Below are 16002 nucleotides of genomic sequence, written 5' to 3' on the forward strand. Positions count from 1 at the left end.
GCTGTGGTTCTCAGGCCAGTTTCCCAGCTATAGCATAGCGTGTTGCTGGGTGGGTCAGTCTGACCAGGGGCTCAGGAGACCAAGTCTTGCAGACTGTACTTGTGTAAAAAGGTTTTTATTTTAATAAGTAAAAATGGCTAAGCTTCCAAAAGTTCTTAAATAGGATTTCAGAGGGGGGAAAATGGCAAGAGGCCAGTGAGCAAGGAGAGAGCCTGGTGGCAGGCTGACGAGGGGAGCAGCAGAATCCCCGCCCACTGGCCTCCCGCCAGCCATAAATATAGCCCGGCCTCCTATGTACACCTAGGAATACTATATACAAACCGAGCACGGGGGCCTGCCTTGGAGGGGAGTGGGGCCAGGGCTGCCCCGTCCCTGTGCCTTCCGGGGGGGGCTCCTCAGCCCACCCGTTAGAGACAGGGCCAGGCCTGGGGAGAGGCTGGGAGAGGCCTGGCCTGCCAGGCGGAATGGGCCATCCCTGCCCTTCCAGCCCATGCCTTTTACACCCACAGCCACTGCCAGGAGACACCATTTCCTTCTGACCAGGTTTTCTCATCTCTGAGCAGATACGAGGCAGAAGGGCTGCCTCCGCTCCGGCCTGCAGCTCCTGGGCTCCTGTTGCTACAGCAGGAGCAGGCCGGCAAGGCCTCAGGCCCCCGTCCCCAGGCTGGCAGGGGGGCCACGTCCGTCACACAGGCACCGGCCTGGACTTCCCTGCAGGAGAGGGAGAGAGGCTTCGTGAGCCTCGGCGTATGCGGACGGGAGGGAGCCAGGCAGAAGCACATAGACAGCAGGGGCAGCAGGACAGTCCCCGCCCTGAGCAGCCCTCTCCCCACACAGCCCTGCAACCCAAGGGGGCCAGGCGGGGGAGCTGGCCCCACACTCACCTGGAGACTCTGCAGCCCCAGCCGTCAGGCTGAAATCAAAGCGACAGGTGTCTCACTGGTGGGCTTTCCTGGGGCCAGGACTCCCCGGGACCCTAAGGCCCCTGCCTCCTCGGATCCAGCCCTGGCCAGGCCCCTCTGTGAGTGGGACCACACAGGGGGCTGGGCTCACTCCTCACCTGGGACATGGGTGGGCCCTGTGCCCCACCCTCCCCAGAAACCAAGGCCCAGGGCAGGGGTGCCCGGCCTGCTTTGGGAGATGTGTGGCTTGAGCCCAGCCTCAGAGAATTGCATCCTGGGCCTCAAGTTAGGAGCCCCAAGGGCTGGGTTCCTCCTCACACTACTCCCTCTCCAAGGGGCCTATGGTTTTCCCATCTGTAAAATAGGCCTAGTGCTGCCTGCCCTAACTACTTCCCAGGGCCAGAGAAGGTTGTAAAACAGGTTCTGCATGAGTTTTACAAACTTGAAAAGGAAAACAAAAAGTTCATTTAGGCAAGGGCAGTCCAGTGGCTATCCACCTGTGGGGGGAGGCTCACCCCCCCCCCCCACACACACACACACTGGCCCACTCCCCAAAGGCTCACCCAAGGGCTGCAGCTTCCTCCGGATTGAGCCTGGGCGGCTGGTGGTCCCAGAGCCAGGGGCTGAGTGTGCTCGTGCTGAGGGCTGTGGGGTCTGGCAAGCTGGCTCCCACTGTGGGCAGGGGGCAAGCAGGTGGGCGGGGGCCATGCTGCCCTGGCTCCCCACCTCCACCGTGCTCCCCTCCCCCCGTTCCCCTCTCCAGCCTCCTGAAACTGCTCATCTGCAAAATGGGCATGATGAGGATAGCCCCGCCTCAGTTACTGCAAGGATTACCTGAGATAATGTATGTAAAGGAGGGAATGAGTTACTCCTGAGCACCTGTGTGCCAGCCTGCAGCTCCCCCGCCCCAGCCAGCTGAGGACGGCCACGGGTATTTCTGAGGCCAAGAAGTATTGAGACTAAAGAGGCTCCTGGCCGGGATTCCTGGGTGGCTCAATCGGTTAAGTGTCTGCCTTCAGCTCAGGTCATGATCCCAGGGTCCTGGGACCGAGCCCCGCATCAGACTTCCTGCTCAGCGGAGTCTCCTTCTCCCGCTTCCCAGCCCCATGCTCGTGCTCTCTCAAATAAAGTCGTTAAAATAAATAGAGGCTCCTGGGTTCAAGTTCTGGCTCCTCCCCCTCTGGCCTCCTCCCTTCGGCCGTTCCCCACCCCAGACCCTCCCTCCTGCCCATGACCTGGACGTGCCAGCCCAAGATGCAGCTGTGGCGGTCACCATACCTCCAGATGCTCCTGGCTGGACCAGGACCCGAGCTCTGCCCTGCGGGACCCAGGGCCCAGCTCCACAGAGCGCACCCTCTCAGCAAACTTCAGGGAGTATAGCGTCTCGCTGGTGTTCTTCTCCACGGGGGACACCTAGGGGACACGAGAGCTCACTCCCCATCCAGGCCAGCGGGCTTCCCCCTCAGAACTGGAGGGGGCAGCGTGCGCATGGACTTTGGAGCAGCTGAGGACCAGGGTCCCTTCCCCGCACCGCCCGGGGTACGTGAGCCACAGGCGAAGGGGGTCTCCGGTCGTGGTGCCAGCCAAGCCCTGCACCCTGCCGGCCAGTGCGCTTGGCCCAGCGGAGGGCCTCACCTGCACCACCATGAGCGTCTTGCTGTCCCCGCTGAGCGAGTCCTGCAGCAGGTAGGTGAGCTTGGAGTTGCGGAAGGGCACGTGGCCCTGGCGGGAGCGCAGAGCAGCAATGACATCCCCCAGGGCTGACAGCGACCTGTTGATGTGCTGGGCCTCCCGCAGGCGGCTGCCCTCGGCCCCGGACTTGCCCACGCGCTCCGAGCCCGCCAGGTCCACCAGGTTCAGCTTCCCTGCGGGGAGGGCGCCAGGCAGGTCAAGGCTGCCGCCGGGTGGGGCAGGAGCCAGGGGTCCTCCGGCCGGCAGCCCACGGCCTCACTCACCCGTGGTGCGGAGGCCAGTGCTGCAGTCCACTCCGCGCACCGTCACAATGAGCAGGGCGTGCGAGCGGGAGCTGTGCTCGTTCAGGTTGGTGAACTCCGTCGTGCGGTTAGTGTGGCCGAACTCAAACACCTGGTGGGGAGCAGGGAGGCCTCTGGAATCACCCCATCCCCAGGACCCCTGGGAGGGGGTGTCAAACACCTGGTGGGGAGCAGGGGGCATCCCCGAGGACCCCTGGGAGGGGGTGTCCCCCAGGCCTGGGGACCTGGCAGAGGCTGCATCGGAAACCCACGCGTCCTGCTCCAGCTCGGCTTGTGGGCGGGGTCTCCCCAGCGCGTCCCTGCCGCCCCCCCGCCCCCGACCCCCCAGCCTTGCACCTTGTTGATGTCGTCCACGCTCTGCACCTGGAACTCGGTCAGCCCCGGCACGTACAGCTGCCCGCTGCCGTCTGGGCACAGCCGGATCTCCAGCTTCTCCTGGGGCTCCTGCCCCAGCAGGTCCCTACAGGGACAGGGTGCACGGTCACTCCCTCCTCCCACTTCTGCCTCTGCTTGCACTGCACCCCGCCCACCCCCTCCACCTAGAATGTTCTCCCACCCCATCACACCTTCAGGAGGCCTTCCTTAACCACTGGGCTAAGCCTCTCTCCTCTCTAGCTCCTGCCCTGCACTCAGTCCGCTGAGGGGCAGACTGTTCCCCAAAGGTCCCGTGGTGGCATTACTCCTGCCCCCACGGGGCACTGAGCTCTTGAGGGCAGGGCCCCCCAAATCCCCACTCTTGTTTCTCAGCACCCGGTGTAGCCTGCAGGGAGAACGGGTAGACTTGGAGGGAAAAGGAGCACCTGGGTCTGATCGGGGTGGAGCGAGCCCGGCGGGGTGGGGCAGGGGCCTGGGACCACCCAGCGCCGGGCTGAAGCAGGACACAGGGCCCCGACTTGCTCCCGCATGGCCGCGCACGGCCCTCCCACCTGAGGGCCTCGTTGTAGATCTCGGCCGCGCTGACCGTAATGGTGTACTCCCAGGCCGACGCCTTCTCCTGCACCTCGGAGAAGAGCAGCTGTAGGGCCCGCTGGTTGATGCCGGGGTTCTCGGGGGTCCCCTGGGGGCAAAAGCAAGGCCCCAGTGAGCCACGCCTCTCCAATCCGCAAGGGGTGGGCCGTGCTGATGCTTGTGTGGGGTCTGTGGCCCCCTCCCCCTCTGGCGACCACTCAGGGCAGCCGCCCCGCCCAAAGCTTCCACCTGCCTCCTGGTCTGCCCCCCAAACATCCTCTCCTAGCCGCAAGCAACGTCACTCTCTTGGACCTCAGTTTCCCCCACCTTTCCATGGCACTGCCTTACCAGGACTAGCCTGAGACTTGGAGCAGAGCCCTGGGTTATGTGCTGCTGAGCGCCAGGCGCATACCTGCTCCTGGGGGCCCCCTGGGAGGGGGCACTGGGAACCTACGACCTGCCTGCCGCCACCCAGAGGGTGGCCCGTGTCAGGGAGGCCACGAGCTGGGCTCTGCAGGTGGTGGAAGGGGGGCACAGGCAGAGCCACAGTGCGGTGGCGCCAGATGGGCTGGCCAGCCCTTCTAGAAAGAAACCTGGAGTACTCACCTGAGCTGTCACCTCCCCTTATGTATCACCCCTCACCCCCTTCCACTTCTGTGGCTCAGCCTCCTTGCCTCCGGCCTTGTGGCCTCAGCCCTGCTGATCCCCGTGCCTGGGATGCTCTTCCCCACAGGCCCCCATGGTTGGCTCCAATGTCACTTCCTCAGGCAGGTGGCTTCATCTTCCCTCCAAAGGCCTGATCCCTCCCTCACGGCTGATTCCTCATACTCGGCTTTAAGTTTCCTCCCTGGCACCTGACAGGACACAGCCTGATTTGTTGTGGGCACTGCGGTCTCCCCACTGGCGGGCGGCTCGGGGGGGCAGACACTCTGTGGTCACAGCTGTGCCCGGCCCCCAGAACAGCGCCCCGTGTACGTGGGCCTCGGCAGGTAATGTTGGAGGAGAGATGCTCCTGGAGGTCACCCCAACTGTGAGCACCCGAGTTAGGAGTCCACCCCTCCCCCCTCCCCTCCCCCCCACCATCTTGCTTGGCCTGCCCCCCACTAACCAGTCTCATCAATCCCAGAACTAGGGCAACAGCAGGGTCCAGACTGGGAAGAAAGAGCCACCATGGCAGCCTCCCCAATAGGTGCCCTGTCCAGACAATGGGACACCTGTCCTCACCCCCTCGCAGAGAACCCCACAGCACCCCCTCAAGAGCTGGGGAAATGCTAACAAACCAGAGACACCCCCAGGGACCACCTTCCATTTTTATCTACAGTTGAGATTCTTCCTCCTCTCAATGCTCCCTCTCCCGCCACTCCGCACCGAGGGGGCTTGGCCACAGGCCGGGAGATGAGGCCCTGCCCTGGCCCTGGCAGCAGAGACTGCCCTCATTCATCCTAACACCCCAGGGCCCAGCACCGGGCGGCTATACAGCAGGAGCCCAATAAATGCGTGGAGGGAAAATGAAAGCCCATCCCGAGAGACATACAGGTGGTCTGGCCTGGACTCGGACCTCAGGCGGGGATCCCTGTGATGCCGGAGTTTGTTGGCAGTGCACGAGCCCCGCCCCATGCCCACCGGGACCGTCTCAGGTCCTCCTGGGCAAGGCGCCCCTCTTCAGGCCTGGTGCCTCCGGGCTAACACAGACGACTACCAGCTCTGCTCCCGTACCGCCGGAACCCCGAAGCCACGAGGGCAGCAAGGGGGTGCTCCTCACCGGTGGAACCCCTGCCCCCTGCAGCGGGTACCCACCTCCATCGTGTACGTCTTGCCGGCACCCGTCTGGCCGTAGGCGAAGATACAGACGTTGAAGCCGTCGATGCAGGAGGTGATCAGGGCTTGCACCTCCTGGAACACCTGTGGAGGGGACGTGGGATGGAGATGGCGAGCCCCCCGTGGGCCCCCCACCAGCTCTAGGTCCTGCCACCTCCCCCGAGCGCGCTCTCCTTCAGCAGTAGCACAGCGGGTACTGTTACTGGCAAGCCGCTCACCGTGGAAGAATTTGTGCCTAATGGGTCACTTACAACAGACCTCAGTGGGCAATCAGAGTGCCAAGACTGAAGGGACGACAGGGCAGTGTCTCCTGCCCGCCAGCGCCTGAGGAAGGGCTGCCCGGCCCTGGAGCTCAGGGACCCCACCTCTAGCTTCTCCCACGCTAAAGGAGAGCTCGGGAAAATGAAGGCGGAGGCCAGCATGTGTCTGGCGCCTCCTGCAGCCTGTCTGCCTGCTAGCAGACAGAGGACGGGGCCAAGGTGAGGCCAAGAACAGGGACAGGCGGGACAGGCCTGGCCGGTCAGCCCTGGCAGAGAGGAGAGAAGAACGCGGCTGAGGGCTCTGCAGGTCAGCGGGGGAATCCTAGGAAGACCCGCGGACTGAGTCCTGTGCTCCCGGCAGGGGCAGCAACGCCCCCCAGGGTCAGGTGGGCGGGCGGGGCTGTGTGTGTAGGAGGGGCTCCGTGGGTGGGAGGGGCCCTGTGGGAGGGCATGGGCACGTGGGTGGGAGGGGCCCCAATAGTGGGCGGGTCTATAAGGGTGGGAGGGGCCCTACGGGTGGGCATGGGCTCGTGGGTGGGAGGGGCCCCAATAGTGGGCGGGTCGGTAGGGATGGGAGGGGCCCCAATAGTGGGTGGGTCTATAAGTGTGGGTGGGCCCTGTGGGTGGGCATGGGCACGTGGGCGGGAGGGGCCTCCAATAGTGGGCGGGTCTGTAAGGGTGGGAGGAGCCCTGTGGCTGGGCATGGGCACGTGGGTGGGAGGGGCCCCCAATAGTGGGTGGGGCTGTAAGGGTGGGAGGAACAGCGTAGGTGCCATAGGCTGTCCTTGAATCTCCGCCCTGCAGAGGCTTCTCAGCCTGTCTTAGCTTCCCACTCTCCTCTCCTCCAGTGGAAGAAGCGAGGCATTCCAGCACCCCAAACTTCTCCATCCTGTCTCTCCCACTCTTAAAATTTCTTTCTGTCCATGCCCCCATCATCTCTCCCTGTGTGAACCCCCCCCTTCCACTGCTCTGTCCGTATCCCCACTCACGTCCTGCTGTGAGGCCCGCGGGGAGAAGACCTTGTCCAGCTCAAAGGATACAGGCTTTCCTTTGTGCAGCAGGTGGATGATGGAGTCGTCGTCGGCATCGAAGGTCACAGCATTGGTCGCATCGGGTCCTTCCCCGTCCTCTTTGGTGACTGGCCGGACACGAGCAATCACCCTGATGTTCCCTGGATTGTGTGGGGAGGATAGAAGGGTACGTACAGGCTGGGTCAAGATCAGACTGCCTCCCCACTGGCGTCCTTTGGTGTCCTGGGCAGCCTGGTGGCTCAGGAAGCCCTAGCCTTCTGAGCAAGGCCGCCCACAACGCTGTTATCAGTCACTCACACTATCATGAATTCATGTATCAGTACACTTTCTTCCTGGGCAAACCGGCTGAGATTGGGAGCTTCACGTTGGGGAAGGGAGGAAGGGTCAATTGTGGGGCTCAGGCACTGCCCCCAGTCCGGGTGGGATACCAAATGGACACTCTGTATCTCTGGACTTCAGTTTCCTCTATACAGTGAGGGGCGTGGGCCCCAGTAAGCCAAGAGACTTGTTCTGTCATGCTAAAAGGGCTTCGTGGACGCCCGGACAGGGCTTGGGAATCAGTTGGCAAAGAGAACCAGACAGCAGGTGGACGAGCAGCACATGGAATGGGGATGGGCAACAAGGCAGCTCTGGGGGGCCTGGGGGCGCAGACTGTGCCATCCCCTTGCTTCAAGCCCTTCCGCGGGATCTCAGTGCTCCTAGAATGAAGAATAAACTCCCCGCGACAGCCAGCATGCCCCTACCTTCCCCTTCACTGTACACTGCAACTCACTATCCAGGCCTCAGCTGCGGCTTCACCTCCTCCAGGAAGCCCTGCAACACCCCCCACTGTCAGACACCGAGGGGCTCTTAGAGCCCCTCCCCCATCCCAGTAACAGGGGCAGTGTCGGGGTTCTCCGGGTGGTTACAGATCACCGTCTGCTCCCCCAGCTGCAGTGAGCACTGTGAGGGCAGCAAGAGCATCTGCGGGCCCACGGCCGTGTCTCAATGTCTGGAACAGCACCGGCAAGAGCAGCCCTCCCTTGCCCTCTGTGCCGTCAGCAGGCCCTTGGTCAGAACAAGCAGTCTTCAGCCCCCCACCACCCAGGGCTTCCCTACCCCCGCTGGGGCCCTCCCGGGGCCTGGGGGTGGCCTGCCGCGGGCACCAGGGTGAGGGCTTCAGAGTAGGACCGAACAAAGTCCACATCCAGGGTGGACCATCTGGTAGCCATGCGCGTTGCAGCCAGTTCCCTGACTTCTGTGGGCCCAGGGTTTCCCTATCTACCGAGAGTGGGAGCTACAGTAGCCCCTCGGCGACAGGGTGCAGGCTCCAAGGCGTGGCCCTGGGCTGGGGGGAAGGGCAGCATCAGCTCGGAGCCAGGTCGGGACCCCGTGCCGGGGCGCCCCCAGCCTCCCCGCAGCCCTTACCTTTCAGCCGTACGAGCTCATTGTGGCACTTCTTACGCAGCTGCAGCTCCCGGCGGTACTTGCGCAGGAGCTCCTGGTTGTGGCTGTTGACCTCCTCGATGGCCTGGCCGATCTGGCAGGGGGGCGCACAGCGCTGTCGGGGGCTGGCTCCGCCAACCTGGCTTACCACGCTGCCTGCACCCCCGCTCCTGCCCTGGGCTGAGTCCTTGATGCGTGCTGTCACATGTCAGCTCCTTCCAACAGCCCCCGTGGGGACGTACAGCCGCCAGGCCCATTTCACAGAGGAATAAACTGAGCCTCAGAGAGACTAAGCCAGTGGCTCAAGGTTGCCCTAACGATGCAAACAGCCAGGACTCCGCCCTCACTCCCCAGGACTAGCACCTGACTATAATATGATTCAGCCGGAGCCAAATTCCAGCTCTACCCCTGAGCAGCTGGGGGACCCAAGGCAACTAGTTCAGTCATCACATCTCATTTTTCTCATCTGTAAAATGGGAATGACACCATCTGGTCTGTGGATCGGTAGCACCTGGGCGGTAATGATCTCCAAGTCACACTTCATAGGGGAAAGCAGCAAAATGCAGACTACAGATGCAGATGTTCCCCTCTGTCGGGTAGAAGGGTATGTTTCTGCACCCAAATACACCCACAGGCTTCAGGAGCTCAGAACGCCCAGTGGCGGGGGGGGGGGGGGCGATCCTGACAGACACCACCTCTGGGGAGCACGGGCCAGGGAGGCAGAGAGGGTCCCCTTCCTTTTCATCTGATGCCCTTGTGCACGGCTTGAACTTTCTACTATGTCCATGTGTTGCTGACATAATTTTTCTACAGAAAAAGAACGATTTTCTATTCCGGAAATACATCAGTCTCTCCACCCTGCAGGGCCGCGCTACCAATTCAAGGAGCTGACAGCTATAAAAGGCTTCGCATGTAGGAGGCACTTCAGAGAGGCTGGCTATTCTCATGCTGTATAAGCACAGCTTAAGAAAATTAAAACTAACCGATATAAGAATATATGTAGCATGTTTAAAATACAAGGATATATGTTGCATGCTTGGTTTAAAGAGTCATAATAAGGGCTCCTCGGTGGCTCAGTCGGTTAAGCGCCTGACTTGATTTTGGCTCAGGTCATGATCTCAGGGTCGTGAGATCGAGCCCCGTGTTGGGCTCTGCGCTGGCCATGGAGCCTGCTTAGATTCTCTCTCTGCCCCTCCTCCCCCCAACTCTAAAAAAATAAAATAAAAAATAGTCATAAGAGAAATACTGAAATACCTGCCCCTGACCAGTCTGTTTTTCAGTCTGTGTGAGTGGGGGGAGGAGAGCTGTTGCCTGGTGGCTTCACTGCATTTTGGAATGGAGCCCTGGGCTCCAGGGCCTCTCCGAGCCTCCCCGGTCCGCTCGGCCGCGCGCCGCACTCACCTCGGCCTTGACGCTCTTGAGGGCCTCCTGCAGGAGCAGGGGGAAGCCGCGCACCTGCCGCTTGAGCCCATTGTAGTCGTTGGTGAGGGTCCGCAGCGCTGGCTGCAGCGTCAGCAGGTTGGTCCGGACCCCTTGGGGCACGTGAGAGGTGTAAGGTGGACAGGGGGAGGGGCTGCAGGAGGGGGAGAGGGCAGGGCCCAGCCGGCCGGCTCACCTGCCAGGTTCTCGTGCACAGCCTTCATCTCTACCTGGGCTCTGGCAAAGGCCTCCTCGATGGCCCGGTTCTTGTCTTCCTCCAGGGACTGCATCTCCTCCAGCATCTGCCCATGTGCCCGCTCCAGCTCTGACTCGTACATGGCGATCTGACGGCCCAGGCCAGAGGCTCAGCGTGAGGCTCGGGAGGCAGGGGGGCGGGTGCCAGAAAGAAGGCCCGCGCCTTACCCCACACGCGCACGTGAGCGAACGGCGCCCCCCACGCGTCGGCACAAACACACACATGGGAGGGGGCAGATGGCCATCTCGCTCCCGGAAAGGTCTGTGAGCTCCATGCAGCTCCTTCCTTCATCAGCCCCAGCACCCGCCTGGTGTCCTGGCCCATGACTGGTGCACAAGCCACAGGCCCCAGGAGAGCAGGGGAAAGCACTTGTTACAGTAGTGACCGGGGCCCCTTTCCGAGAACGTGTGTGCTGGGCCCTGTGTGAGGAGACTCGGGATCATGTCCCTGGGCGCGCGCGGGAGGTGCGTTCTGCGAGCACACCCGTTTACAGATGAGGAAACAGAGACGTAGACAAAGCCTGGCCCGGGTCTCACAGGCAGCAGGGAGAGAAGGGCCTGGAACCCAGGTCCGTGGGCCCACCGTGTGCTGACCCGCTGCCCTGTACTGATGCCGCGTCTGCGGGCTCCCCCCCGGTGCCCCCCTGGCGCCCCGACCCCCGGCGGCCTGCGCACCTGCGCCCGGAGCTGCGCCGTCAGCTGGTGTGAGCTGTGCAGCTGCTGTTCCATCTCCTTCAGGACCTGCCTCTGCATGGCCACCTGCTCCTGCAGGTGCTGGTTCCGGGCCTGGGACTCGCTGAGGGCCTGCTTGGCCTTGGACGACTCCACCTCCACGGTCCTGATGACGTACTGCGGGGGGGCGGGCGGGACAGGCCCGTGGAGGTGCGAGGGTGCCTCGGCCCGACCCCGGGGACGCAGCTGGCTGCAGGAGGGGACCCTCAGGGACATCCCACCCAGAGCGCCCAGAAGAAAACCGGAGGAGCTTCAAGGTCCTGGCTTTCCAGGGCGCTGCAGGGCCTCCGGGAATCCTGTCATTTCAGTAAGCCCAAGAGCCTGGCTGCAGCCCCAGCCAGGGCACAGAACCAACAAGAAGGGCCAAGATGAGGGCAGAATCTCGCGATGCCCCACACCCATGGCCGGCAGGTGCGGGCACCTCAAGCCTCGGGCGCCGGATGCCCGCCTACTACGTGACTGGCCCCGGACAGCAAGAAGGGGGAGGAGGGGCAAGACTGAGCCCCGACCTGGGACAATTCCTCCAACCACTTGCCCTCACTCATTCACCAAGACAAGGCCCCTGCTCGGCGCGGCCCCGCCCTGGGCGCCAGGGGCCAAGAGGGCAAGGGTCCCGCTCGTGGCCACCGCCGGAGGCTCACCTTGATGGGCGGCGACTGGGCCCGCAGGCTGGCGATGGTCTCGTGGCTGTCCCGCAGGCGCCGGCTCAGCCGCTCCTCCTCCTGCGCCTTCTCGGCCAGGCAGTCCTTGAGCCTCAGCTCGACCTCGGCCAGCCGGTCGGTCTTCTGCTGCACCTCCAGGTTCAGCTCGGACAGCATGCCCTTGTTCTCGGCCACCTCCAGCTGTAGTTGCGACAGCTTGTCCCGGAGCTGGGCGCTCTCCTGCAGGTGGTTGGGGGGGGCGGGACAAGGGTGCAGCAGACAGAGGGAAGGACAGACGAGCAGGCAGGGGTCACCGCGAGGAACCGGGGTTGCTGTTCGGGACCCAGCCCTCCAGGAGCAGCTGGGGCCGGCCGGCCCGCTCACCTGGCTGTGCTCACAGCCCGCGCAGGGGGCCGCCGCCTTGGCCCGCAGCTCTTGCACCTCGGCCTCGAAGCGCCGCATCTCCTGCCTCAGCCGCTCATTCTCCACCACCAGCAGGTCGCGGTGCTTCTCCAAGTCCGTGCCCCCCTGCAGAGAGCCAGGGCACAGGGGGCGCATGTGGCCAGGGCAGACCTGGGAAGCAAAGAGTGGGGAGGCGGAGGGGGGACAAGGGGCAGGGGAGAGAGGAGGAGAGGTGGAGAGAGAGGAAAGCAAAAGGCAGGCAACGGAGGGAAGAGAGCAGGAGCTCAAGAGGGACAGAAGGCGAAGACAGAGGAGAGAAGGGGAGCCGGAGGGACGGCCTTCACCCGCCCCTCTCATTCTATTTTCCTGAGTGTGAAAGTAACAAGAAAGTTGTATTTATACACAGAGTTCACACTCCTATTTTACATCAGCAGATGAGAATTAACCTCTCTCCCTTTGGGGTCACACGGTCTCTGAGGGCCTAGTGAGTGGTGACAAGTATTCGGGGAGCATCTCCCCGGCCGAATTGCAGTCTGCTGGGCGAAGATGTGGCCCCCACTTGGGCTGGACATGAGGGCTCTGGAGAGATGGGGTCCCACACACCATCTGGCAGGGTCAGTCTGCACAAGGCCAGGTCAGCCCCCCCCCCAGCAACCCCGACCTTAAGACGTCAGTGTTGAGCCTCACCAGCTCTGATCGAAGGCGGCTCACTTCCTGGGCCTGGCTAATGAGCTTCTCCTTCAGGTTTTCCACCTGCCGGCACAAAGCCACGGTCACGGTGAGCCTCGTTCCTCACCTCCACCACACCTCCGCCCCTGCCCTCCCTGTGTTCAAGCATCAGGGCACCTGGGACTCCAGGTGAGAGACACCTGCCCCGTGCCAACAGCCTTCAGCACCCTCACCTGCCACAAGACCCAGGTAGCCTGGGCTCTCGGGAAAGTGGGGAGCAAGCACAGCAGAGGTGACCCCTGCACCACTCTGAGCCCACGCCAGACTCAGGAGGCCGACCCTCAGACCCCTGCCTTGCACCGGTCCTTGCCGTGGCCTGTGTCTACTTAGGTATTTGTAATTTTATATTCTTTTCCTTGAAAGAATTGTATAAAGTCGATGCTGCAAAACCTAGATCGGTCTTTGCCTAGACCCTAGATTCTTCCATTCAAGGGGTTCCTGGCAAGTGAGCCTGTGCAGACAGGTCTACCAGCAACCAGGGCGCATCTCAGACCTGTGTCCCCCCACCCCCACCCCCAGCTCCCAGTCTGCCTTGCTGGAGAGCTGGGGCCAGCAGAGAAGGGGGTGCACACCCCGTCAGGAGGCAGGGGTGGCCTGGCTCAGCCAGAGCCCAGGGCAGGGGAAGCCACCACGATGCCAACACATCCCAGGACAGTGGCCCTCCCCCAGAACTGTCGTCCGGCTGGCCGCCCTCCCTGCTGGCCCCAGACCCTGATTCCGCATCAGCTCCCCTCTGGGAACCTCTCGGGAAGTAACCCAAAAATGCGGCCGAAGACTTTGGCACCACCAGTGTTCCTCCGTGCAAGTTTGGGGGTCTTCTTGCAGAACATTCTGTGATGCCCGTTCCTGACTGCACCTCACCTTGAGAAGGCCCAGTGAGAGTCAGACTCCCTCTGTGGGGGGCTAGGAGGTGGGTTTTACCCAAGCAGGCCACGAAGCCCTGGGTTCTTATTACTAAGCGACAGCTGACGAAGTCTGTGGCCTGCAGGGGCCGGGCCAGCCAGGTAAGGCAGGTGAGGGGCAGCACAGGTCCCCCCGGAGGAGGCAGCCACGGCCAGGGACACGCAGGCCCACATCTCCAAACTTCTGATCTTTCAGGAGAGGCCAGATGTTGGGATGCTGGGGTGTGTCGCAGCTCCCCATTTTACATGGCTGGGATGTCATCCGAGGTCTGTGGGGCACACTCGCTCTCCCGGGGCGGGAGAGGGTGGTCTCTGCTCCTCCGAGCCAGCCGATGGGGGGAGGAAATGGAGCGACAGACCAGGCCTGCGCCGCTCCAGCGTCCCCTTCCGTTAAGAGCCTGGCGTGAGCAGCGCTCTGTTCCTCCGGCCTCCGAGCCCAGTGAGCGAGGGACAGCTCGCAGAAGGCAGCGGGTTATTCCTTAGCCGTGAAGCTTGGGAGTAACCTCGATACCCAGCATTAGGGGAATGGTTAGGTAAGTCGCGGCGAGTGCTCACGCAGACTGCTATGGTTCCGGCTGTGTCTGTCACAAGTTTTAAGTGACCTGGAGGAAGACTCCTCAACATACTAAGTCAAAAATCCCGAAACAAAATTGTGAATGCAACACCACAAAGCGGAGGTCTCTGGACTGTACAATTATGCCTGACAAATTCCTTGTGCTTCCAGGCAATTTTTAAGTCTCAAATAATATGCATTCCTCTCACACTCCGCCATCCTGAAATAGGTGGGCCTACCTCCCTTTGAAAGGTTGGGGTGCCTCTGCCCCCCCGCTTCCTTCCCTCAGAAATCGCCCCGGGAAGACCCACTTGCACTGAGCAGGTGCCCCAGACAGGCCGCTTCCTCAGCGCCGAGGTGGGTGCGCCCCGACCTCGCTCGTCCCTCATGCCACCAGCGTGCAGGCCCTATGCACGAAAGCGGGGTCTTCCAGTGCTCCCTCGGGGGGTCAGGATGCCCGCCCGCTGCCCAGGCTCCAGCTCCCTTCTTGCATCACAGTCTGAACTCTGGACGCTCCCGGGCTCTGCCTGGAACCTCTGAGGGGTGCCCCAAAAGGAAGGGGCCGCAAAACGCTGGGGGCGTGGGTGGGCAGTCGAGCAAGAGGCTGTAAAAGGCTCTTCGTCAGAGGTGTCAGTCATCTCCTGGCTCGTCTTGGACAGTGCGGGGGACACAGGCCACCAACACCGCAGGGTGGCCCGGCAGGCCAGCCCCATTTGGGGCCGGGGAATGAGAATGTGTGCTGCTCGGGCGCGGGACGGCTGCCCTCCACCCAGACGGCTCTGCTTCGGGAGCGGTGAGTGCAGAGAGTGGGGCGCTGGGGGTGAACCAGACTGGAGAGCAAGGCCTTCCAGGGGAGAGGGCCCCTGTAGGCATCCCTTCACACACCCTCCCCAGCTCTGAGTCAGCGGCGCGCTTGCATCTGGAGGCGAGGAGGGGAGGGACCTTCTCTATTACCCCTCAGACGCCCCAGCCCCAGCAGGCGACCCCAGCAGGCGACCGGCACACAGTAGATACTCAATAAACACGTGAAGTAACCGAAGACGAGCAGCGCACACACTCCCAAGGGCGGAGAGCCAGGCCAAAGGAGAAGCAGGCTCCTGGCGGGCTGCCAGTGTCAACCCCAGGGCTGAGGAAGGGGCCAGGCTGGGTTTGTGCAACATCCCTGCCCCGGCCCAGGCTCCCGGGCAGCCAGAGAAACTGGGTCGTGGGCCTGGGGCAGAGGGCCTCAGTGGGAGTGGGGGGGGGGGGGCCCGGGGCCTGTCTGGCCCAAAGCCGCATTCCCATCTCTCAGCAGAGGCAGGCGCCGAAGAGGGTGGGGCCGCCCTGCGCAGGTCCATGGTCTCAGCTGTCTGCTCCCATCAGCCCAGACAACCTGCTGACGACCTCCCTGGCTCCCACCAGGCCCTGCTCATGGTCACCGGCTATCTTCTGAGGAAAAGACGGCTCTCCCAATGGCAAGACCAAGGCGTGGCTGAGCTGAAAAGGCAAGAGGTGCTGGGACCCAGAACACCCCAAGGAAACAGAGTCCAGAGGGGCAGCCTTGGGAAGCACCCCATCCTGTCCCCACACACGCGCCCTCGCAAGACACCTGACTCGTGGCCACATGAACACTGACGGTGCCCATCTGGCCCCATCCACCCTGCCCTGCCCAATGCCAAGTTTGCGCATTCGAGCCCTTCTGCCACTGAGGGGCAGTTGAGCACATGGGTTCTCGGGCTGGACTGCCCAGCTTTCTTCTTTCCTTTTTTTTTAGAAAAGTAAAATATTTTATTTTGTATTTATAATTTTTTTTAAGATTTTATTTATTTATTTGACAGAGAGAGACACAGCGAGAGAGGCAACACAAGCAGGGGGAGTGGGAGAGGGAGAAGCAGGCTTCCCGCTGAGCAGGGAGCCCGATGCGGGGCTCGATCCCAGGACCCCGGGATCATGACCTGAGCCGAAGGCAGACGCTTAACGACTGAGCCACCCAGGCGCCCCTTGTATTTATA

The 16002-nt window shown here is 62.5% G+C and overlaps 1 protein-coding gene across 7 annotated transcripts in view; it reads right to left on the minus strand.

Annotated features, from left to right (window-relative positions):
* Positions 1 to 99: 99 nt before the first annotated feature.
* Positions 100 to 16002, minus strand: part of KIFC3 (kinesin family member C3) — a 38616-nt gene continuing 22713 nt past the window's right edge. For 3 of the 7 annotated variants that reach the window (XM_021705789.2, XM_021705787.2, XM_021705790.2), the window contains 15 exons: positions 12515 to 12580; positions 11426 to 11953; positions 10728 to 10901; positions 9994 to 10141; positions 9780 to 9910; positions 8361 to 8472; positions 6912 to 7093; positions 5642 to 5746; positions 3823 to 3953; positions 3233 to 3356; positions 2858 to 2987; positions 2538 to 2767; positions 2181 to 2315; positions 1466 to 1574; positions 100 to 711 (listed from right to left, as the gene is read on the minus strand). In XM_021705789.2, the coding sequence (XP_021561464.1) occupies positions 686 to 711; positions 1466 to 1574; positions 2181 to 2315; positions 2538 to 2767; positions 2858 to 2987; positions 3233 to 3356; positions 3823 to 3953; positions 5642 to 5746; positions 6912 to 7093; positions 8361 to 8472; positions 9780 to 9910; positions 9994 to 10141; positions 10728 to 10901; positions 11426 to 11953; positions 12515 to 12580 (2331 nt within the window). In that variant the 3' untranslated portion in view covers positions 100 to 685. Of the gene's footprint in view, positions 712 to 884; positions 914 to 1465; positions 1575 to 2180; positions 2316 to 2537; positions 2768 to 2857; positions 2988 to 3232; positions 3357 to 3822; positions 3954 to 5641; positions 5747 to 6911; positions 7094 to 8360; positions 8473 to 9779; positions 9911 to 9993; positions 10142 to 10727; positions 10902 to 11425; positions 11954 to 12514; positions 12581 to 16002 lie in introns of all 7 variants that reach the window. The other 4 variants (XM_021705792.2, XM_021705786.2, XM_021705785.2 and 1 more) reach the window with 3 other exon arrangements.

This window comes from Neomonachus schauinslandi, chromosome 16 (genome assembly GCF_002201575.2).
Source record: "Neomonachus schauinslandi chromosome 16, ASM220157v2, whole genome shotgun sequence".
NCBI lineage: Eukaryota > Metazoa > Chordata > Mammalia > Carnivora > Phocidae > Neomonachus > Neomonachus schauinslandi.